Source organism: Quercus lobata, chromosome 9 (genome assembly GCF_001633185.2).
Source record: "Quercus lobata isolate SW786 chromosome 9, ValleyOak3.0 Primary Assembly, whole genome shotgun sequence".
NCBI classification, from domain to species: domain Eukaryota; kingdom Viridiplantae; phylum Streptophyta; class Magnoliopsida; order Fagales; family Fagaceae; genus Quercus; species Quercus lobata.
The window spans coordinates 43,007,409-43,031,459 of NC_044912.1; the positions used below are offsets into that span (position 1 = coordinate 43,007,409).

General features: G+C 35.4%; 1 protein-coding gene across 1 annotated transcript in view; it reads left to right on the forward strand.

Moving 5' to 3' along the window:
• Positions 1–24,051, forward strand: part of LOC115960533 (myosin-6-like) — a 32,576-nt gene that overhangs the window by 4,511 nt on the left and 4,014 nt on the right. The window contains exons 8-31 of the mRNA XM_031079466.1: positions 4,841–4,990; positions 5,088–5,224; positions 5,338–5,484; positions 5,633–5,734; positions 6,952–7,009; positions 7,110–7,211; positions 11,365–11,402; positions 11,513–11,639; positions 11,770–11,940; positions 12,031–12,162; positions 12,270–12,379; positions 12,468–12,528; positions 13,641–13,818; positions 13,949–14,154; positions 14,427–14,546; positions 16,017–16,115; positions 17,815–18,027; positions 18,180–18,319; positions 18,455–18,566; positions 21,363–21,407; positions 21,517–21,600; positions 21,703–21,873; positions 23,443–23,595; positions 23,759–23,944. Of these exons, the coding sequence (XP_030935326.1) occupies positions 4,841–4,990; positions 5,088–5,224; positions 5,338–5,484; positions 5,633–5,734; positions 6,952–7,009; positions 7,110–7,211; positions 11,365–11,402; positions 11,513–11,639; positions 11,770–11,940; positions 12,031–12,162; positions 12,270–12,379; positions 12,468–12,528; positions 13,641–13,818; positions 13,949–14,154; positions 14,427–14,546; positions 16,017–16,115; positions 17,815–18,027; positions 18,180–18,319; positions 18,455–18,566; positions 21,363–21,407; positions 21,517–21,600; positions 21,703–21,873; positions 23,443–23,595; positions 23,759–23,944 (3,042 nt within the window). The remainder of the gene's footprint in view (positions 1–4,840; positions 4,991–5,087; positions 5,225–5,337; positions 5,485–5,632; positions 5,735–6,951; positions 7,010–7,109; positions 7,212–11,364; positions 11,403–11,512; positions 11,640–11,769; positions 11,941–12,030; positions 12,163–12,269; positions 12,380–12,467; positions 12,529–13,640; positions 13,819–13,948; positions 14,155–14,426; positions 14,547–16,016; positions 16,116–17,814; positions 18,028–18,179; positions 18,320–18,454; positions 18,567–21,362; positions 21,408–21,516; positions 21,601–21,702; positions 21,874–23,442; positions 23,596–23,758; positions 23,945–24,051) is intronic.

The following is a 24,051-nucleotide window of genomic DNA, read 5'->3' on the forward strand; positions in this document are numbered from 1 at the left end:
TAAATCTGAAACATGAGTACATGACCGACCTTTATCAGTTTTCTAAGACCTAAACCAACTCCCAACAAATGTCTTAAGAAAACCAATCCTAAGTTGCTCTTGATTTCTACCTCAAATGGTACTTCCTCTCCTTGTAAAAAACAAGGTAGAGGGTGAGGTTGTCAACTCAAAACAAACTGGCGAGTGTGTAACCTCCTTTTTATTTATTTATTATTTATATGTAAGTTACGCATGCCCCTGCTGTACTTTGAACTCCTTACCTCACCCTCCACCCTCACTTGTGAATGGAAGAAATATCATTCGAGGTAAGGCTCATTGACTAGGGTGTGTGTGTAACTTACCAATTAGACAAACAAAACTAGTACTAACTTAAGCAACGAGAAGTGGTTGGTTTAGTTTTCGATCAGGTAGTACAGGTAAATCAACTTTTAGCTTCAAATTCTTATCAACCAAAAACGTATAAAACTCCTGGAAATGTACATTCAAAAAATTATAGACGTTAGTTAGCTATGGTGGCAAACCCCAAGGGGTAGCAAATGAGGTTGGGGATCATGCCTCATGAATTGGAGGTCACTATTTCAAATCTCTCCATTTCCTCCCCTTGGAGGCAGAACTTATCAGAGAATAAAAAATAGAAAACTAAACTTGATTGATTGGATAGCTACTCAAATTTTTTTGGGGACTCTGAGTTCAATTGAGCTATCTAATGGGTCTGGATCCATATTTTGGAACATGTGATCATGAGGCATGGCTCCAATGAGAGTAAAGGATGAGAGATGAAGGCGTGAGAGGGGCTGAGAGTTGAGTGAGCTAAGGGAGGCGGTACATTAGTGAGATGTTGAGATGAGAGAGAGTGTATGTAAGGGATAGGAGAACAATGCTTATCATTAGTTGACTCCACGAGGCAACCAATAAAATTGCTGTACTTGAATGTACTCATTGGTTCTGTTTGGTTTAGGGGTTTTATGAGATGCCTAAAAGACTGAAACAACTTGTTGAGTAAGTCCAAAAACCAAGCCAACCCATTGCTCTGCAAAAAACGTACCAAACCTTGTTGTTTGGTTTGGCTTACTTTTGAACTCTATATTTCTAAGGTCAAGGATAAGAGATAAGATTCGTATATTCAAACATTTGGCCTTTAGGAAGTATGCAAGATCAAGTCTGTGTTGGTGAATTGTCTAATATTCATTGTCCGTTTTGCAATTTTCTTGTGTCATGATTCCTTCTTGAGATTTCTACTTTGTTAGTGGTACCAAGATAATATGTTTGTAGCCCTAGTGGTAGGCTGGCAGCTGATGTCAAAATGGTCCAGAATTTGAGAAGGTGGATTATGGAGATACACTTTTCTTTTGTGATTTGAGAAAGGAAGAATTGGGTAATCTTTAATGGAAATTAGAGCTTAGCTTTTATTGATCGCTACCTAGTTTGTTTTGTCATTTTATTATTATTATTATTTTAGGAGATATGTTTTTTGTAACTCTGCCTATGTCTGTGCTTATTGTCATATATTTGTTAACATTCGGTCCCAAACCTGGGTAAAGGAAGATAGTTGTGGTAGGTTGATGGCTAGTGTAAAATTTAGTCACTCTATTATGAATGGATCCAATATAGACATAGAGAAAGTATATGATAGGGTCCATCAAGAGGTTATGTGGTGGGTTTTGGAAACGAAAGGAGTTCCTCGAAATTATATTAAGTTGATTAAGGATATATATGATGGAGTTGTGATTTATCAAAAAAAAAAAAAAAGGATATAAATGATGGAGTTGTAACTAGTGTGAGAACAAGTGGAGGAATAATAAGTTAGTTTTCTATCATCACTATAGGTTTTGCATAAAAAATGAGCATTAAGTCCATCTCTCTTTGCACTAGTCATCAATGGGCTCACTAAATCGATTCAAGAGAAAGTCTCTTGGTGAATGTTTTTGTAGATGATATGGTTTTAATGGATGAAACTAGAAGTGTAGTTAATCCCATGTTAGAAATTTGGCGAGAAGCTCTAGAATTTAAAGGCTTTTGATTAATTAGGACTAAAACAAAGTACATGGAATGAGGTTTAGTAAGAAAAGAAATACAGATGAAGGAGTTGTAAGACTTGATGGTCAAGAGTTGACAAATTGGTGTTGTATGTGTTGTTGTGATGGGGAGTCGGTTTACCATCTCCTCCTTCACTGTCCTATTACTCATACCTTATGGACCTTCATGCTTGAGGCTTATGGTATTCATTGGGTTATGCCAGGATCGGTGGCGGGATTGTTGTCTTGTTGGCATCAGTGGCTTGGGAAGCACAACTCGAATATTTGGAATTTGATTCTAGGGTGCATAATGTGGATTGTTTGGTTGGAACGGAGTCATCGCTCCTTGGAGAACAAGGAGAAGACGTTGGATGAGTTGAAGGTTTTAAGCCATCGTAGTCTTTTTGAGTGGTCTCGTTGTTGGGGTTTTACTGAGTCTTCGTCTCTTCCAGAGTTTTTGTCTTCCCTTAGATTTTCTATTTGATTTCCCTCTTCTTTGTTTGGCTGTTTGTTTCTTCTGTTTCTTATTGTTCATCATCATGAACATCTTGTATTATTCATCTTTTATTTATTAATAATAGTTCTTTTATTACCTATATAAAAAAAAGAGATATTAAAGAATGAGAGCTTTCGATATGATCAATAATTCATAAAGATGGAGATTAGTAGATGATTTGAATCATAGTATAAGAGTAAAGTGGATGAAGTGGAGAAATGCATCAAGAGTATTGTGAGATCGTAGAGTATCTATTAAGTAAAGGAAAATTTTATAAGATTGTTATACGACTAGCAATGCTCTAAGGTAGTGAATGTTGGGCTATTAAGAGGAAACATATTCATAAAACGAGTGTATTTGAAATGAGAATGTTAAGATAGATATGTGGAAATACTTGAAAAAATAAATCCTAATGTTAGGAATCCATGAGTAGAACTCACCCACTCGGCTTGTGTGGGGAGGGTGTCTAAGAGCTTATAAACACATGGTTAAGCTTACAATTAATTTATGTGAGACATTAGGATCATAACATACCACCATGCTTCGCAATCGATATCCACGATGGCTTACTCTAGCGACACTAACCCGATGGTAGCCTTTTCTCTTTTTGGAGGCCCATTCACCTATTAGTTATTTTAATTTAGTCTCTAGGTCGCTCCCTCTGAGGTCCGACCACAAAACCGCAACTCATTTGATCCCATACTCAATGAGCTATGTCCGATTACTCGACATGGTGGTTGACTTTGATACTAAATGTTAGGAACTCATGAGTAGAACTCACCCTTGAAAACCAGCTTGCAAGGAGAGGGTACCTAAGGATTTATAAACACATGGTTAAGCTTACACTTAATTCATGTGGGACATTAGGATCATAACACTGAAGTAAGAAAATCCACTTAAAGTTAGGGATAGCTCCTATTGATGAAAAGATGAGAGAGAGTCGCTTGTGATGGTTTGGTCATGTTCAGAGGAGAGCGAATAATGCACCGGGCGAATAATGCATTGGTAAAAAAAAGTGAATTAATCCAATCCAAGTTGAAAAGGTAGAGGAAGACCTTAAATAACATTAACAGAAGTAATAGAAAAGGACTTACTAATTAAGGGAATAACAGAGAATACGACTTTAGATAGAATAGAATGGTTGAAAAGAATACATGTGGCTGACCCTAACTAATTTGGTGAGGATCCATAACTTAATCCAAAAATTTGGGATTAAGGCTCGTTGTTGTTGTTAGGGATGTTTTTTTTGTAATTCCTGGTAATGGATTTTTGTAGATCTTTGTCTCAATATGCTATTCCCACATGAATTTTTAATCTTTACTGGTTTTATGGTAAACTTTGTAATTTAATATTTTTTCTTCTTTTGTTGGTGAATTGAACTCTGTTATATACAAACTAAGTGATAAAAAGAATCAAACAGTGAATTTTTATGTTCCATACTTTAGTATTTTGCTGTATGTTTGTATTGATAAGTAAAAACTTAAAATTTTTTGCTGTACAATTAGGCCGTCTTAAGTTCCATTTGGAAAAAAAGTATTCTTTCTTCCAAATTGGAATTTTAGAATCTGAAAATTGGAAACATTATATGTGAATGTGTTTGCTTTTGTCTCAGTTTTCTTGTTATCTAGGGTGCAGCATTCCACCACTTTACCTAGCAGCATGATGCCTGTATTGTTCTCGCACAATCCAGTTTCATGGTTTAGACTAAGGGTCCGTTTGGATACAGCTGAAAACTGAAAACTGAAACTGAAAGTGAAAACTGAAAAACACTGTAGCAAAATAATTTTTAAATGTGTGGATAGTACCGTGGAACCCATTTTTAATGAAAAAGTTGCTGAAAAGTGAAATTTGTGGGTCCGTGAACAGTAAAATTTGTGCTGAAAATGTGGAAAAAGTCAAACTTTGCGGCTACTGTTCATGAACAGTAGCCGTGTTGGCCTCTCAAACGCGTGCAAAAAAAGAAAAAAAAGAAAAAAAAAGAACAGAAAAATGCAAACGCAAACGCATCAGCCGGACCCAAACGCACACTAAGAACATAAATGGATATCAGATCTTTGAATTCATCTTCTTGTGTTTTTTGCTGGGAAATTGATATAAAAATAGAAACATAATGTCCCCAGAAAAGAATGGTTTTTAGAGACATGTCTGAAAATAGACTTTGAAAACTTCAAATGTCATTTTCATTTCTTTGTTTACAACAAATGAAAATTTTTTTTTCAAGCAGAAGCAAGAATGCTTTCAGCTTTTCTATGTTACATGTGTAAAGCATCAACTGCTCTTTTCTAGCTATCAGACATTTCTCATTTTTCTTCTCTTATTCCTTCAATAGGATGTTCAGAGGTACAAATTGGGAAACCCAAGAACATTTCATTACTTGAATCAAACAAATTGCTTTGAGTTGGATGGGGTTGATGATTCAAAGGAATATATTGCAACTCGGAGGGCAATGGAAGTTGTTGGAATAAGTACTTATGAGCAGGTATTTCATAGGGAATTAGTTCAAGTGGAAGACAAGATCCTTCAATTATAACTGCTATTTGTAAATCTTATTTTTATTCATTTCTACGCCCTTTCAGGATGCAATATTTCGAGTTGTGGCCGCAATTCTGCATCTTGGGAACATTGAATTTACAAAAGGGGAGGAAACAGACTCGTCCAAGCCCAAAGATGAAAAATCTTGCTATCATCTAAGAACCGCGTCTGAGCTTTTCATGTAACTAAACAATTTGATTGACAAACATTCTCACTAAAATATGCGCCAGTTGATTATTTTGCTCAGCATGTTCTATGATAAGAATATGTAGGTAATTCATAAATTTTGTTCAGGTGTGATGCAAAGGCACTAGAAGATTCTCTTTGCAAACGTGTAATTGTAACCCGTGATGAAACTATCACAAAATGGCTGGATCCAGAAGCTGCAGTTACCAGTAGAGATGCTTTGGCTAAAATTGTCTATGCGAGGTTGTTTGACTGGTAAGCTTTTCTCTTTGGAGTATTTGATTGAAGATTATTCAGTGGGGACCTTACTTAGTAATACTGGTTACTTTGTTCAAGTTTGTATTGCAACTTGCAGTGGCTTGTTTTGCAGTGCTTCTCTTTAATTCCCTTCATGGTTGTACAGGCTTGTGGATAGATTAAATAGTTCAATTGGTCAAGACCCGGAGTCAAAGTTCTTGATTGGTGTTCTGGATATTTATGGATTTGAGAGTTTCAAGACAAACAGGTGCTTAACTGGTTTGCTGTATCTTTTTATAATTGGCATAGATTAGTTTCTCCATGTGAGCTCAATGGAATATCATTTTTATGTGTATCAAGTTGTAAAAGGATAGTCTGAAGCTCTCTTTGAACAGCTATTTATGTCTTGAGGCTCTAATGTTATACTGGGTTGTCTCATAAGGGAAATGCTTCACTATTCAGGGCTGAATCTGCACCTTCTGCAACTTGTTACACTCTGACTCATCAAGCAACATACACTTCATCTGACTTCTTTAGTAATTAACCATATATATCTTTTACCGTTTGTTTTTATTATGAATTTACAACCATATCTCCCTGTCCCCTCACGTTACTACTTTTCAGTACTTTAATATGACTTGGGAGGCTTACTTCTTTTCGATAACCGGTATCTCGCTGTTTTGCTTTTACCTTTTAAGTACATCAAAGGAATTCAAACATGTGAAGCATTGTTACTATGGGGGGTTTGAGCATCTATATAAAAGTAAAATGTGCTAGTTTATGTGCTCAATTCTTTCATTTCTTTATCTTTGGGACAGCTGGGAAGATTTGTCATCTTCATATAAACACTAAGTGCCCGTTTGGAATAGTTTATTTTTCAGCCTTTTGAAAATGAGGTTGTTCAAAAAAGCTGTACCTAGAAAATGTGGGGTTTAAAAAACTGTACTTTGAAAAAGTTGGTTTGATAATGCGTTACCAAACGGGCACAGTTCCTTGCATTGGCTGCCTGTTTGCTTTTACCACTAATTTTGTCTTCATTCTGCTTAAGTAGTCTTTAGGTTGGGATGATGTTACATTATGGTAATTCTAGACACCTTGCTTATGTATACATGCAATTGGAGCTTTGAAAGAGCAGTTTCCTTTTAGTCCTTTTTAATGTTTTAATATCTTATTCCGCCCCTACAATACATATTACACTTGTTTAAAAAATCTTATGATGTCAAAGATTCTTCTGTTAATTTATTCTAACTTCCAGTACTAGTTACCTAAGCCGAATTTGTATATATGGAATTTTGTATTCCTACTAATATGCCAAATTTGAGTTCATTACTTTTCTGCCAAGAAGACAGGTAAAGTGATTAAAAGTAATGCCTTGCAAGAGTATAACATCAAATTTAAATTGTAGACTGAATTTATAAGTGATGCTTATGGTTGTTATCTTCTTTCATCTTTCTTTTTTTTTTTTTTTGGGATGTATTTTTGCAGTTTTGAGCAATTTTGCATCAATCTCACCAATGAGAAGCTTCAGCAACATTTCAATCAGGTTTTTCTGTGAATCTGTAATTTTGTTGTTGTTGCCCTTGGTGTTTCTTCAGTCCAGGTGTAGTCCATGTGTTTCTGATGCAAACATATTTTGTTGGCAGCATGTTTTCAAAATGGAGCAAGAAGAATATACAAAAGAGGAAATTGATTGGAGTTACATTGAGTTTGTTGATAATCAAGATATTCTAGATCTTATTGAAAAGGTTTGTGCATCTAACATGCATACTGTTTTGCTTAGCTTTCTTTCTTTGATTGGAACTTTCTTTATGTGTTGGTGCTTCTCTTGCATACTCCCTATGCACTAGGGTTGCCTCCTTTTTTCACTTTTTAGAACAATACTTTTCATGCTTTTTTTGCCTTTGATGAATCAAACTTTCTTTACATGTTCATTCTGCTCAAGTGAATCCTGATTGCAGTCTATTTGAAAGCTTAAAGCAAAAGAGGATTGGCTAGGTGTGTGTTTTGATGAGCACTTTGCTGATTTGCTTATTTGTTGAAAGTTGGTTAAAGTATAAGGGAAAAGTTAATGGATGCCCTAAGGGCATTGATTTAGGAAATATTTTTAGAAAATTTTTATGAAAAAAGAAAAAAGCAACTAATCTTTTTGATGGCTTTTTATATTTCCCATAAAAGTGGTAATATTTTTCTAAAATGGTTCATTAACAAATGCCCTAAGGGCACCTGCTAACAGGACCGAAAGTATAATTGTAGTACAGCTTTAGCTATTGATAAACAAATAAGCTATAAAGCTAAAAGGAAAAGTTGCTGGCAAACAGATGTTAGGTAAATTAGTCAATGTAAAATGTAGTCATGCATGAGTATGAAGATCTGTGGTGAAAAAGATTCATGTAGTCAACCCCTAGTAGTTGGGTTGAGGCTTTGTTAAGTTTAGTGGTGTGCTATGGGCAGAAAGCATGAGTATTTTTGATTGGTAAAACAAGAAATTTTATTGCATCAAAAAAGGGAAAACAGAATCCCCTGTACACAGGTTGTGTACCAGAGAAACTGTAATGCTAGCAAAAGTTACATAAATCTAGAAATGCCTCCAAGGAGGAAAAGGAATGGCTAATCAAGGCAGCCATCCAAGCATTCAGTAATCTCAAGAAAACTAGCTTCAGCTCTGGCAAAGAGCCTTCAGTCCCCTCAAATGTTCTCCTGTTTTGTTCCTTCCAATTGTCCACATAATAAAAGGAGGAATGGCCGCCCGTATATCTCTGGATTGGTGTCCTCCAAACATACATATACAGTAAGTCCACCGCCTTCCTAGGCATGACCCACTGCACTCCAAACATACAAAACACCAAGGTCCAAATGTGATGCACATACACACGATGAAGGAGTAGATGATCCGTAGACTCCCTACTCATCTTGTACAAGCAACACCGCTAAACACTGCATATCTGGATCTTAAGAAGGTTTATCCATAGTAAGGATATGCCCTCTGGCTTCTGTCCACAAGAAAAATGCCACTCTTAAGCGGCTTTCAATTTTTAAATACTTTTCCAAGGAAAACTCAGGAGTATTAGTAGGTGAAAGGGCCTGACAATAGGACCTAACAGCAAACACACCTCTGTTGGTAGGGTTCCCAAACATGCAATCTGTCCTATCCCTTATAATCTTGGAGGAATAAAGAAGACCCAAAAAAGAATGAAGAGCCTCCATCTCCCAATCTTTGAACAGCTCTATTGAATGCAACATCCCAATGCATATAACCGTTTTCGCAGCCCAAATATTCAGCCACTAATGCCTCCTTATTCTGAGCTATGCCATAAAGAGCCGGAAATGCTTCCTTCATAATAACATCGCCACACTATAGATCCAACCAGAGTCTAACCCAGGTGCCAGTGGCAGCCTCATATCGAACAAAGGATGCAAGTCTTCCCCATGCATTCCTAATATGCTTCCATAAGGCTTCCTTGTGACACCCAAAACCCATCCTCCTACTTAATACTTGGAAGCCACAACAAATCTCCTTAGAGTACCATCCTCCATGCCAAATCTCTTAAGCCACTTTCCCAATAAGGCACTGCTAAAGTGACTTATACTTTGAACCCGCAAACCACCCTCCCAAATTGGGTCACACATGGTCTTCCAACTCATGAGGTGAAAATTTTGCTCATCTCCTAGGCTCCCCTATAAGAAATCTCTTTGGACCTTCTCAATTCTTTTAGCAACTCTAGCTGGAATGGGAAACAAAGAAAGGAAATAAGTGGGTACGTTGGACAAAGTGCTTTTCAACAAAGTTAGGCGACCCCCTTATGATAGATACATCTTTTTCCAGCCAGGCAGCTTCCTTTCTATTTTTTCCAAAATTGGATCCCAAATGGCATTGGATCTGTAAGAGGCCCCTAATTGTAGTCCCAATTATTTCAGAGGCAGCCTTGAAATCTTACACCTAAGAACGATAGCCAAAGTTGACACCAAAGGAATTTCACTGATTGGAACCAATTCATACTTATTTAAATTAATCTTCAAGCCAGGAACCACCTCAAAACACAGCAGTACACATTTCAAATAGCCAATCTGTTCAGGATTAGATCCACAAAAAAATAGTGTCATCTGCAAACAAGAAGTGTGAAATCATCAAAGGCTCATTGACCCTTCCTACCAAGAAGCCCTGAATAGATTGATCTTGAACAGCCTTCGAAAGCATCTTCCGGAGCCATTATTTTCTGTAATTCACTTTTCTACTCTCGCTTCTGTCTTTCCTCTGATGATAACACCCTCATCTCCTCCCAACCATCAATCTCCTTAATCATCTGAAGAACTTTTTTTTTTCTTACCCCAACATTCCCAAATTCCATTGCTTTAAGTCCTGCTCGAGTGCTCTCAGCTTCCGACTGAAAACATAACTAGCAGTGCCCCGAAAAGAGTAACTTCACCACCACTTTTGTACTATCTCAACAAATATTTCAGTTTTCAACCATTTGGTCTAACTGTCCCCTTTATTACCTCATCTCTTCTATGCACCTTTTGGTCTTTAAGTACTGCTATTTCTTCCCTTACATCTTGATGTTACAACTTCCATTTTATGGAATGGTGGAAATTATGAAATACCTGTCCTGTACTCTATTTTTTGTATTTGTATGATTGTAGTCTCAAATATGTAATCCACTTAGAGGAAGGAAGGTGTTGATTAAGGATTGCTGGAGAAGAGTAAAGAGGAAGGAGAGGTATATATGCTTAAGAGGTGGAGTTATAGAAAAGTAGGATACTTGGATTTGGAAATAATCTGTTCTTATATATAAGGAATCAATTTGAAATTAATTTGACATGAAACCATCAATTATATTATTTACCCATAAAAAAAGAAGAAGCCAATATAATAATTCTAGGTTACTTTATGCAATGGGCTCTAGCTCAAATGACATTTCCTTGTCCCACAAGAACGGGTGGAGCTTAGGTTGTGGGTTTTGAACTAGGCAGCATGGACACGGGCATGGGTACATGTACGACATTGTGGCTTGAGCAATATTTGAAAAATTATAACATAACACGGCAGGTACAACACCGGTGCGACATTGGTATGACACAGGTACAACACTCTAAATGAAGTGTCCGTGTTTCCTACGTTTTGAACACACTAGATATGTGCAACTTACCTAAATTAAATATCAATAACCATGTCATCAAGGTGATCAAAGATCAATAGCCATGTCATCAATCAATTATTTAAATTCAAGTTTTTGTAGTTTAAAATAATGCATAAAATATGAGTTTATGAATCGAATGGTAAATTACTTCCGATTATTATGAAAATTGGCATTCATGGTAAGAACATATAGAACATGTTATTCAATGGTTGGATTTTCAAAATATGAATTCAATTACAAATTATTTTGTGGTGTAACATTACTTAGAGTTACACTAGGTGTAAGTTGAACTCAACTTTATATGTGTGTGTATATATATATTTATAGTTTTTTTTTTTTTTGGGTAAGTTTTTTAGTATATAACGGCTTCAACCAAATTGAGGAATAATACTTGTAAGAGATAATAACTTTGAAGTTTGATCTTGGTTAATTGTTTTCTTTTACTTTTGTTGCTGATGCTGATACTTTCCTTTTGTTGTTATTGTTATTACTATAATTGTACCGATCTTCCTCTCTGATACAACCTTTTATTGTTGATAATAGTGCACTACAGTTAATTACTTTTTTTTTGGGGGGGGGGGGTTTGCGATGATTGTAATGTATTTACTATTGTTCTTTAATTATAATTAAACAAACTGATTGATGAAATGATTCTGGCCATTCAGTATTTTTAATTTATGATTCTCACTCTGCATCTGTCTTTTGTTTCCACTTTATTCATGACTGGTCTTTTTTGATAATTTGTATGTACGTGGGTTTTCAGAAACCTGGTGGCATTATTGCTCTCTTGGATGAGGCTTGGTGAGTACTGTACTGCATGGTGTATTGCTTTAATTGTTCTATATCATGGCATAAAAATTTATGAATAGACTGTTTGGTTGTGAGATTGCTAAGTGTTGTGTGTTCTGTAGTATGTTTCCAAGATCAACACACGAGACATTTGCCCAAAAGCTATACCAGACATTCAAAAATCATAATCGCTTCACCAAACCAAAATTATCGCGTAGTGACTTCACAATTTGCCATTATGCTGGTGATGTAAGTATGCTTTGTTTGTATCCTTTTTTTTTGGAGTGATGTATACATCATAAAATTTAGACCTAAGAAGCAAGATGTAATTGTCTTTGTTTAAAAAATACATGCACTGAGAACTTGACATGATTTTCAGGTCACTTATCAAACAGAACAATTCCTGGACAAGAACAAGGACTACGTTGTTGCTGAACATCAGGCACTTTTGAGTGCTTCAAAATGCTCCTTTGTGGCAGGTTTATTTCCACCTTCAGCTGAGGACTCATCCAAATCATCAAAGTTCTCTTCAATAGGTTCGCGGTTCAAGGTCTGATATTGTTTCTCTTTTCTTAAGTCAAATTAATGCTTCTTTCTTCTGTATTGTGGGTTGTAAAATGCTCTTTTGTACCTTATGCAGCAACAATTGCAACAGTTGCTTGAAACTCTTAGTTCCACTGAGCCGCATTACATTCGTTGTGTAAAACCCAATAATCTTCTTAAGCCAGCAATCTTTGAGAATAAAAATGTTCTACAACAACTACGGTGTGGGGTAAGAATGTTGATATCTTATGTGTTGGTTTTTTGTATATGTTTGTATTGTGTTTAAAGTTGAATGAGTCTATTTAAGTTTATATGGCATTATGTATCTTATTTCAGGGAGTGATGGAGGCAATTAGGATAAGTTGTGCTGGATTTCCTACTAGAAAACCCTTTGTTGAATTTGTAGACAGGTTTGGCCTCCTAGCACCTGAAGTTTTGGATGGAAGGTAAGGTATTTTAATTGTTTTTCTTTCTGTTGGATGCTGCCTAGCCATCAAAGGTCCTAACTTGTTTCTTATAATAATAAAATGTTAGTTCTGATGAGGTCGCTGCTTGCAAGAGGCTTTTGGAGAAGGTGGGACTTAAAGACTATCAGGTAATTATTTGATGGGTGATCTAACATTCGTCACAGCTGTGGTTCAATCATAATTATGTTTCTCTTGCTCAGTTGTGCGTTATTTTTTCCCCAAAATTTAGTATGTGGTCGTAACATAAGTCTTGGAGAGATACTTTAACATCATTAAGAAGAAAATAATTGTAGTCCCCCTTTGCACAATGGATGCTAATTTATGTTGCTATCTTTGTTTCATCTTACACTCTATCTAGTTTGTTGTGGCTCTTTATCTTTGCTTATTATGAAATGTATTTAGAAAAAAATTGTCTTTTATATGTGAGGAGATGTAACTTCTAGTTATGAATGGCAATGGGTTGGGTTTGGAATGGAGCAGGCCTTCCCAAACCTGAACAGAAGACGCTAAAATATGTCTTAAAACCGATTAGTTTTATGAATCTTATCCCCAATCTATCCCATTTTTATTTGAGAAATCCAAGCTCACTCGTCCCAAACCCGCCTATATAATTTTATTGTGTTTAGATGGGGTATACTTAAAATTATTCGATGTTAATTTCTAAAATACTATTTTACCACATTTGAGCATTGAACATGGGAAGATTATTCACAACAGAAAGATTATACCTTTTAATGGATGTATTGAAATTAAAAGGATGGTAGGAGATAACAGGAGATTTCCTCACAACAGAGAGAAAAAAATTGCTTAGCACTACAACCTTATGGGTTGGTGAATTTTAGGATTTCCAGGAAGAAGAAAAAGCCTACAGGAATCTGATTTAGCATGGATGATGAACTAATAATGATATCTTCTGTTTTAGTCATATGTCCCTTAATCTTATGAGTCTGAGGAATGCTGGAAGCTGTTGATTGTCCCCCTTAATCTTTTGATGTTGAGTGAGATTTTTTAAAACCACACTTAAATAGTATATTGCCTTTTTGCTTTTTTGTGTTTTTTTTTTTTTTTTTTTGGGGGGGGGGGGTGTGGGGGGGTGGGGGCTTGAGAGGTATATAGGTTAGTTTGTGGCACTTAATTAGTGTTTACCTTTGCTGTTGTAAAATGCTTATTTGTCACATGTTCATACATTTATTTGCTGGATAGTTTTTGTGACCTTATGGTCCTGTTTGTTTTTTTGCAGATTGGTAAAACTAAGATATTTCTTAGGGCTGGTCAGATGGCAGAACTAGATGCCCTTAGGAGTGAGGTGTTAGGAAGATCAGCCAGCATTATTCAAAGGAAAGTCCGGTCTTATTTGGCTCGCAAAAGTTATGTCTTGGTGCGTCGGTCTGTTATACAACTTCAATCAGCATGCCGAGGTATTTTAAATTTAATTCTAGACATTTCTTGGGGCATTCTGACGTTTTAGGTCATAGTTTGTAGTCCTGTCTATTGAGACATTGCGACTTGTCTATGTTTATTTTTAGCTTTTGTCTGTGCTGATTGCAGGACAACTTGCTCGGCAAGTTTACGAGGGCATGCGAAGAGAAGCTTCCTGTCTGATGATCCAGAGAGCCTTGCGCATGTATCTTGCTAGGAAAGCTTACACAGAATTGTATTCCTCTGCCGTTTCTATTCAGAGGGGAATGCGTGGAATGGCCGCTCGTACTGAGCTACGCTTTAGAAGGCAGACTAAAGCAGCAATTATTATTCAGGTAAAGTAAATTGTTAACAAAATGCGTCACTATTTTTAAAAGGCTCCTAAGCATCTTTTTATTTTAGATTTATTTTTGAATTTCATTTCTTATGTTATTCTACAATGTTGAAATGTTTTGAAATATCAACATCATACTTGTGACTTCAGACATCTCTCTCAAGGAGCTGTCCACACAATTGTCTTACCTATGCTGTTTAGCCGTGTTGCTGAATTCTTTCTTTCTCTTATATTAACTCTCAATCTTGGAATACTTTTGATTCTGAATTGCAGAGCCAGTGTCGCAAATTCTTGGCACGGCTACATTATATGAAGATAAAGAAAGCTACAATTGCGACACAGTGTGCATGGAGAGGAAGAGTTGCTCGAAAAGAACTACGCCAGCTTAAGATGGTGATTACCTCTTCCATTATTGTCTTTTCTTTCAATTTCATAAGGTCTTATATTATTAAATTGCTAAGGGATTGTAGTTAGAGATAAAATCAACAATGAGATTTAATGTTATTTGGTCTGTAATGAGACATCTGATAAAACTGGAAAAATGCACATTATTTTTCAAGCATGTATTCATTGTTTTCAACTAAAGGCTGAAGTCTTTTGTGGGGTTTGAGGGATACTCCAGTGGTTCCAGCATCTGTTGTGGTACCTGGCTTTGGGATTTGAACCCCTCCAGCCCCCCTTCCCCTATTTACCTATAATAATAATTATAAAAAATCTGAAGTCTTTTCTATCTTAAGATCCATAACCTTCATATTTTATATGGCATTCAGATTCTAGAGCTGATTGAAATAATTAGCTTTCCTTCAATCCTTCTAATTCACAACTGAAAGAAAAGGGATAACTAAAGGAACTGTTTCATTCTATTTCTCTTTACAAAGGGTTGCCATAAAGTTTTTTATTTTTTTATTTTAGTATTGACCAATAGTTGCGTCAATTCATGGCGACTGTAGTTTTTGCTAGCTAAAAGGACAGAGTTCCATCATCTAACAGCAACCACTCATGGTTTGTGCAGTCACCCTGCATTATCTTACAATGGAAGTACTTAGAAAGATCACTTCTTCCAGCATCATTTGTCAACCTCAACATTCATTGGCAATACTTGAATTACAATTTCCTTCACTGTGAGATTTGTTAACTGTCATAGGCACCCCACACTATCAACAGCCATCGCATTCTCCTCACGGCAACCAAAGTCCTTCTCCTTATCTCTCAAGCTTTACTGCCCCATTTTGTCTTGACTTCTCAAACCGGTACCACTCAACTCTACTCTCCTGATGATCTCTGGGGTCTCTCCAAGCTCGTCACCTTACCCTCACAACTTTCTCACATTGAAAAATTGAAACTAATACAATGCCTTGTCACTCCTTTTTGCCAATTAATGTCCTTTGACAAGTGCTCCTAATCGATCTCACTGCTCATATTTGATATATCCCAGAATGATAGGGAAGTATATTGCTGTATAGTTTTGCACTGAATACTGATTCAGGCTTTCTGCAGCCACAGAAAGCTGACAAACTCCTTTTTCAATTGGGAGTGCTTAATTTGCTAATAGAAAAAAAAAGCATCTTATAAAAATTCAGTTTCATATATGAGGCAGATATTGAGTTACTGGGATTTTATTATAGCACCCTCAAGATCAAAACGAAACAAATGAGTTATGTAATTTCCAGAAAAAAAAAAAAAATGAAAAAGAAAGTAAAGGAAATAGCCTGTGGTTTTTCTACTTGCCAAGTCATTTATGATTGCTTTACTTTTTATTTTTTGATAATGTGGCTTTTCTTATGCTGCACTGCACAGTTTGCCAATTTTCGCTTTTGTATGTGATATTTCGGGGCTCTTAGCTTTTCTCATCTCTATGTACAGGCTGCAAGGGAAACTGGTGCTCTTCAAGCTGCCAAAAATAAATTGGAAAAGCAAGTTGAAGAATTGACATGGAGATTACAACTTGAGAAACGCATGAGGGTAAGTATTAATATGACTACAAATTTATTGAAAGTTGTGTTAAGTTGCTGCATCGCATTACTTATCCGAACATGCAGTCAGATCCATGAATTTTCTACGAGGCTTATCTATTTTCTGGAATTGTGGACCTTGGCCTCTTGAAGTATGGCTAAGTTTTCAATTGAAGTGTTTTTGATAGCAATTCTTGGTTCAGGAGAAGAATGGAACCACATGATCTCATTGATATTAAATCATAGAGTAACAAACATGTGTTATATTTTTTTTTAGAACTTAGGTTTTCTGTGTGTCTGTATGTGATCAAAGTTTTCTGTTTGTACTAGAAACTCTAGTACTGGGAAGTGGATGAAAAGAGTGGCAAAATCAACCCAAACCCATTTGCCCACCCAAACCTGTCCACTTAAATGAGAGCCAAACCCACCTTATTATTAATTGGGTTAAATGGATTTTAACCCAATTAAACCCAATTAACATTTAATGTTTATTGGGTTTTAATTGGGTATCCAATTAGACCCAATTATGATCCAACTATCATTTCTACGTATCACCCAACTCTAAAATGCCCCAAAACCACTAAAATTACCAAAATACCCCCTCAACTTAAAAAATGACCAAAATAACACCTAAACCTAAAAATGACCAAAATACCCCTAAAACCTAAAATAAAAAGACCAAAATACCCCTTAAACCTAAAAAATGACCAAAATACTCCCAAAACCTAAAAATTACCAAAATAAGCCCAAAACCTACAAAATGACCAAAATACTCCTGAAATCTAAAAAATGACCAAAATATCACTCGAAACCCAAAAACTTACCAAAATATCCACCAAAACCTAAAAATTACCAAAATACCCCCCAAAACCCAAAAAATGACCAAAATACCCCCGAAACCCAAAAAAATGACCAAATACCCCCGAAACCTTAAAATTACCAAAATACCCCTAAAATCCAAAAAATGACCAAAATAGTATTTTGGTAATTTTTTGGGTTTCGGGGATATTTTGGTCATTTTTTGGGTTTCGAGGGGTATTTTGGCCATTTTTTGATTTGGGGGTATTTTGGTCATTTTCTGAAGATTTTAGAGTACGTTGGTCATTTTCACATTAGTGGCATTTTGGTAATTTTGATAAGTGGGTGAGTTGGGGTAAGACAAGCAAAAAAATATGTGAAAGGAAAGTATTTTTGAATAAAAAGGGGTAAGACAAGCAAAAAAATGTTTCATTGTGATCATCTGGTTGATCTATTTGATCTTGCGCTGATGGTTTTTGATGCTGCCATCTATGTAAGAATCAGTCTTTAGAACACACCCAACCCACTTCCATTAACCTTTCTGTCCTCAATTCCTAACAAATTGCCTACAAATTGCGAACTGAAAAAGGAAAAGGATACATTGTATGCTGGGAAGTCTCTTTATCTTATTTCACTTATGGATATTTTGAAATTTTTATGGCTAACTTCTATAATAACTTTTAGGGGCTTTCACCTTAAAATAGTTCATGAACTTCAGTTTGTACTTTATGGAGCTATGTTTTAGTAACTACTATAATTTTGGCTTGTGTAATTGAAGAATGCCTGTATTCTTTTGCTTGTAGAAAGATATATAGAAGAATATATTTATCTGTGTGTGTATGTTGTTTCTTAAACAGTTTCTCTTGAAATTTTATTGCATTTCTCATTCCTAATATATCCAATTTGTGTAGGCCGATGTAGAGGAAGCTAAAACACAAGAAAACGAAAAACTACAGTCTACTTTGCAAGAGATGCAGCTTCAGTTTAAGGAAACAAAAGCAATGCTTGAGAAGGAACGTGAGGCTGCAAAGAGGACAATAGAGAAGGTCCCTGTTATACAGGAGGTTCCGGTTATTGACAATGAAATGCTGGAGAAGCTTACCAGTGAAAATGAAAAGCTGAAGGTAAGGTGGTTGAAAGTGTAGGATCTGCATTTTGCTGAAGGACACTGCCTTGTTTATTTGCTATAGCCATCCCAAGAACTTTCCTTAGTTTGGGAGAACAAACCTGTGCATTTCTTTGTGCTTATCTATTGCTTTCTTGAAATATTTTGCAGTCCATGGTTGGTTCACTGGAAAAGAAAATTGATGAAACTGAGAAAAGATATGAAGAGGCAAACAAAATTAGTGAAGAGCGGTTGAAGCAAGCTTTGGAGGCAGAATCAAAAATAATTCAGCTAAAGACTGCCATGCAAAGGTGGTTACCATGGTCTCTTTTGTAATATTGGACATAGATTGGAGTATAGATCTAATTACATATTGAACGTAGGATGAAAGCTCTCTTTTCAAATTTCATTTTTATCATCGTGATTATTGTTATTTTTATTTGCAGGCTTGAAGAAAAATTTTCTGACATTGAATCTGAAAATCAAATTCTTCGGCAGCAAACCTTTCTAACGCCTGTAAAAAAGGCACCAGAGCATCCGACAACTCCAGCAACTCAGGTAAACCTATACTGCTGAGTGGATTCTCAATGGGGTGGCAAATGGGTGGGTATAATTGGGTTGGGTGTATAAAACCCATTTAACTAATTGCTTCTAACCCAAATTCAACCTAACCATTATTATGAATAAACCCCAACTCACCCAATTATCAAAATTACCAAAATGTCACTAAAGTGAAAGTGACCAAAGTACTTAAAATCTTCAAAAATGACCAAAATACTCCCAAATCTGAAAATTACCAAAATACCCTCAAAACACAAAAAAATGACCAAAATACCCTTGAAACCTTAAAAAAAAAAACCTAAAAAATGACCAAAATACCCCCGAAACCCAAAAAATGAACAAAATACCCCCGAAACACAAAAAATGACCAAAATACTCCCGAAACCTAAAAAATGACCAAAATACCCCTGAAACCCAAAAATTACCAAAATACCTCTGAAACCCAAAAATTACTAAAATACTCCCGAAACCCTAAAAATTACCAACATACCCCTGAAACCTAAAAAAGACCAAAATACCTCCGAAACCAAAATACCCTTGAAACCCAAAAAATGACCAAAATACCACTGAAACCAAAAAACCTAAAAAATGACCAAAATACTCCCTAAACCTAAAAATAACCAAAATAATCACGAAACTTGCAAAATGACCAAAATACCCCCAAAACCTAAAAAATGACCAAAATACCCCTAAAACCTAAAAATGATTAAAATACCCCCAAAACCCAAAAAATGTCTAAAATACCTCTGAAACCTAAAAAATTACCAAAATAATCTCGAAACCTAAAAATTAACCAAAATACCCCCGAAACCTTAAAAATGGCCAAAATAACCCCGAAGCCTAAAAATTGACCAAAATAAACCTAGAAACCAAAAAATGATCAAAATGCCCTTGAAACCTAAAAAATGATCGAAATACCCTCGAAACAAAAAAATTAATTGAAATACCCCTTGAAACCTAAAAAATGACCAAAGCACCCCTGAAACCTAAATATGACCAAAATAACCCCTAAATTTTGGAATGACCAAAATATCCTTGAAACCTTAAAAATGACCAAAATACCCCGAAACCTATAAAATGACAAAAATGCCCCTTATACCTATAAGTCGATAAAAATACACCCTAAACCTAAAAAATTACTCAAATCCCACCTAAAACTAAAAATGACCAAAATACTCCCTAAACATAAAAAATGACCAAAATACCCCTTAAACCTAAAAATGACTAAGATAACTCAGAAACCTAAAGAATGATTGAAATATCCCAAAAACCTAAAAAGTTATTAAACGACCTCCAAAACCTAGAAAATTTCAAAAAAATGGCCCCCAAAATCTAAAAGTTAACGAAACACCTCTAAAACCTAAAAAATTAGTGACATTCCCTCAAAACCTACAAAATGACTGAAATACACTTAGAACCTTTAATTTAATAAAAATAATCTCGAAACATCCAAAATACCCCAAACCCCTATTTTGGTAATTTTAGTGGCTTCGGGTGTATTTTGTTCATTTTATAGGATTAGTGGTATGTTGGTCATTTTAGATATTTTGAGGGGTATTTTGGTCGTTTTATAGGTTTAGAGGTATTTTGGTCGTTTTAGGGGTTTCAGGGTATTTTTGGTAATTTTAGAGGTTTCAGGTTGTTTGTGGCCATTTTAGAGGTTTTGGGTTTATTTGGGTCATTTCAAAGGTTTAGGGGTATTTTTGTCACTCTATAGGTTTGAGGGTATTTTGGTCATTTTTTAGGTTTCATGGGTATTCTGGTAAGTTTTTAGGTTTAGGGGGTATTTTGGTCATTTTTAGGTTTCTAAATTATTTTGATCAATTTTTAGGCTTTGGGGTTATTTTGGTCATTTTTTAGGTTTCGAGGATATTTTTGTCATTTTTTAGGTTTCGGGGGTATTTTGGTCATTTTTTTAGGTTTTGGGGTTATTTTGGTCATTTTTTAGGTTTCGGGGTTATTTTTCCCATTTTTTAGGTTTTAGAGGGATTTTGGTAATTTTTAGGTTTTGGGGGTATTTTGGTAATTTTTAGATTTTAGGGGTATTTTGGTTATTTTTTGGATGTCGGGGGTATTTTGGTCATTTTTTTGGGTTTTGGGGTATTTTTGGTAATTTTTAGGTTTTGGGTGTATTTTGGTAATTTTTAGGTTTCGAGGGTATTTTGGTCTTTTTTTGGATTTTGAGGGGGTATTTTGGTCATTTTTAGGTTTTGGGGTATTTTGGTAATTTTCAGGTTTTGGGGGGTATTTTGGTCATTTTTTGGGTTTCGGAGGTATTTTGGTCATTTTGTAGGTTTTGGGGTTATTTTGATAATTTTTAGGTTTTGGGGGTATTTTGGTCATTTTCTAGGTTTATGGGGTATTTTGGTCTTTTTTTAGGTTTTAGGGGTATTTTGGTCATTTTTAGGTTTAGGTGTTATTTTGGTCATTTTTTAGGTTGAGGAGGTATTTTGGTAATTTTAGTGGTTTTGGGGCATTTTAGAGTTGGATGATTTATAGAAATGATAGTTGGATCATAATTGGGTCTAATTGGGTACCCAATTGAAACCCAATAAACATTAATGTTAATTGGGTTTAATTGGGTTAATACCCATTTAACCCAATTAATAATTGGGTGGGTTTGGGTCTCATTTAAGTGGGTGGGTTTGGGTTGATTTTGAAACCCCTAATCCTCATCCTCTCTCTATCTCTAGTTTTTGATTTATATTTGTTTATATATATTTTTGTTATATCCTCTCTCTATCTCTAGTTTTTGATTTATATTTGTATATATATATTTTTTGTTATTTGCAGAGACAGGAAAATGGTCATTATGTGAGTGATGAGGACAAAGCTAATGTAATTACTTTTTTTCCCTCATATTTGTTTCTTTTATAATCTCTGTTTATACGAGTCCACTTGCTGTACTCTTTCTTTTGTGTTCATTGAAAAGAGTTCATTCTTGCAGGAATCCCAGAGTGCAACACCCGTTAAGAAATTTACTACGGAGTCTGATAGCAAGTTCAGAAGATCCAATGCTGAGCGGCAACATGTCTGTGTTTAAAAAAATCATGATCTTCAGCTGCCTATGCTTTAATTTTTTTAAGAGTGTAGGCTGACTATTTTTGACATTTGAAATTTGCTTTTGTTACAGGAGAACGTTGATGCTCTTATTAGCTGTGTCATGAAAAACATTGGGTTCAGTCAAGGGAAGCCTGTTGCAGCATTTACCATCTACAAATGTCTTCTCCACTGGAAATCTTTTGAAGCTGAAAGGACTAGTGTATTTGATCGTCTCATCCAGATGATTGGTTCGGCCATTGAGGTAACTAGATTGCTTTGCTTATGGCTGTTTTGTGTGTGATTGTTCCATACGGTTGAATCATCCAATTATTGATGTGAATCTTCAGAAAGATCATGCATCTGAGAGTTGATTATCTTTAATGAAACATTAAGAGGCACACCCTCAGATAAAATTCTATTCTATGAAAGCACAAACCCTAAGTATCCCTTTGTGCCCCATAATAAAACATTAAGGTTAATGGTATATATGACTATAAGTACAGTGTAATTGTATTCTTTTTGATTGCAGGATGGAATTACTGTTTCTGATTTCCACATCTTGATGTTTTGTATCATTGTGCTAATTTGATAACCTTTGACAACTTTATAATCAGTAATTAATTTTTACTTCCACCTTCAATCTGGGATTAATTTACTGTTTCCTGTTAATATAGACATATTGTATCTTCAAAATTCTTGTGTTAGCATCTGGGATTTCTGCAAAGTATTAGATTCCTCATTTGGGCATCTTTTCTGTTTCATCCTTTAACCAAGAATGGCAGCAGCAATGGTGGTGAAGACAAACCATAACCTACATCTTCACTCACCATCCAACAACACTCAGATGCCTGGTAACCAGGTTTTCAACCCAATGTTAGGATGCATAGATAAAGAATGAGAAATGAGTAGCAAAGGGAAAGGAAAGGAAAACCTTAGTTCACAGCTCTTTTACTATTCAATTCTCGTTGAAGGCCAAGTCTATGATACCATGTCAAAGAAAAGGAATAAAAAATGATAGTCCACAAAAAACAAGGAGCTGGAAATTCTTAGTTCACAGCCTTCTTACCATACAATTCCTGTTGAGGGCCAAGGGGTTTAAGGCTCTGACACCATTTCAAAGAAAAGGAATAAAAGATGATATTGCAGATAAAAGGGGGAGCTGGAAATTCATAGTTCACAGCCCTCTTACTATTCATTTCTTATATAGAAAAAGGTAGTTACAATAGATAGGGTTTATTTTTGAAGGCACATCATCACAATAATCTTCTAGACCCTTCTAGAAGAGTGCCACCCATACAACACAAGGGTACAACCCATAATATTATGTTTCTATTTCTCTAACAATAGGCAACAACCATCTTCATTTTCTATTGACTTCAAAAAACAGGCATTACTATGCAATTTTTGTTCATTATACAATAAAAAGGGTTATGTTATAAACGTAGAGCACTATGTTATTGAAAGTTGACCAGCTATCTGCAGTTGTTTCTTTTTTCCTGCCTTCCCCGACTTTGGTCTAGTAGGACATTTTTTTAGTGATGTCTCCAAGTTGTCACAAGTGTAGAAGAAGTAGCTGCTTTTTTTTTTTTTTTTTTAGTAGAAAGAAAAACTTCTGTTCTTTTTATTAGTGAAAATTAATTGAAGTGATTCATGCTCTGCTAGTTTCACTCCTGCTAGTTTCACTCTCTCTCTTTTCATAGCCACTGTTGTATATGCATATATGCTAGATTGGTTTGCTTGACTTCCATCAGTTATTTAATAATTTCATATTTTCTTTGGTGTGCTCTTTCTAATATTAGAAGTTAAAAATAATATATCTTTTAAATTTCAGGATCAAGATGACAATAATCATATGGCTTATTGGTTATCAAATACATCTACTTTATTGTTCTTGCTCCAAAAAAGTCTGAAGGGGTCTGGTGCAAGTGGTGCATCTGCTCGGAAACCTCCTGCTCCAACATCCCTCTTTGGGAGGATGACAATGGTATAGATTCTATTATTCATTTTGTTTCTTTTTTTAGCTTGAAAAAAATTTGTTCTGTTTCATTTTATGTAATCTGACTTGTCTTTTGTGATGCAAAATTATAATAATTAAGTATCAGCACTTTACTTCATCAATGTAATATGATATGGTCATTCAATTGCAGGGTTTTCGCTCTCCTTCTTCTGCCAATCTTCCTGTTTCTGCATTTGATGTAGTACGCCAGGTAGAAGCTAAATACCCAGCTTTGCTTTTCAAGCAGCAGCTCACAGCCTATGTGGAGAAAATATATGGAATTATCCGAGACAACTTGAAGAAGGAGTTGTCATCGTTGCTGTCCTTATGTATCCAGGTACTTTCTTTCATTTATGAACTCCATTAAAATATATTTTGTGGTTGTCCTACTAACATTGGAGGGCTAAAGTTCAAATGCCCATAATTGTGTTGTTTTTGTTTTTG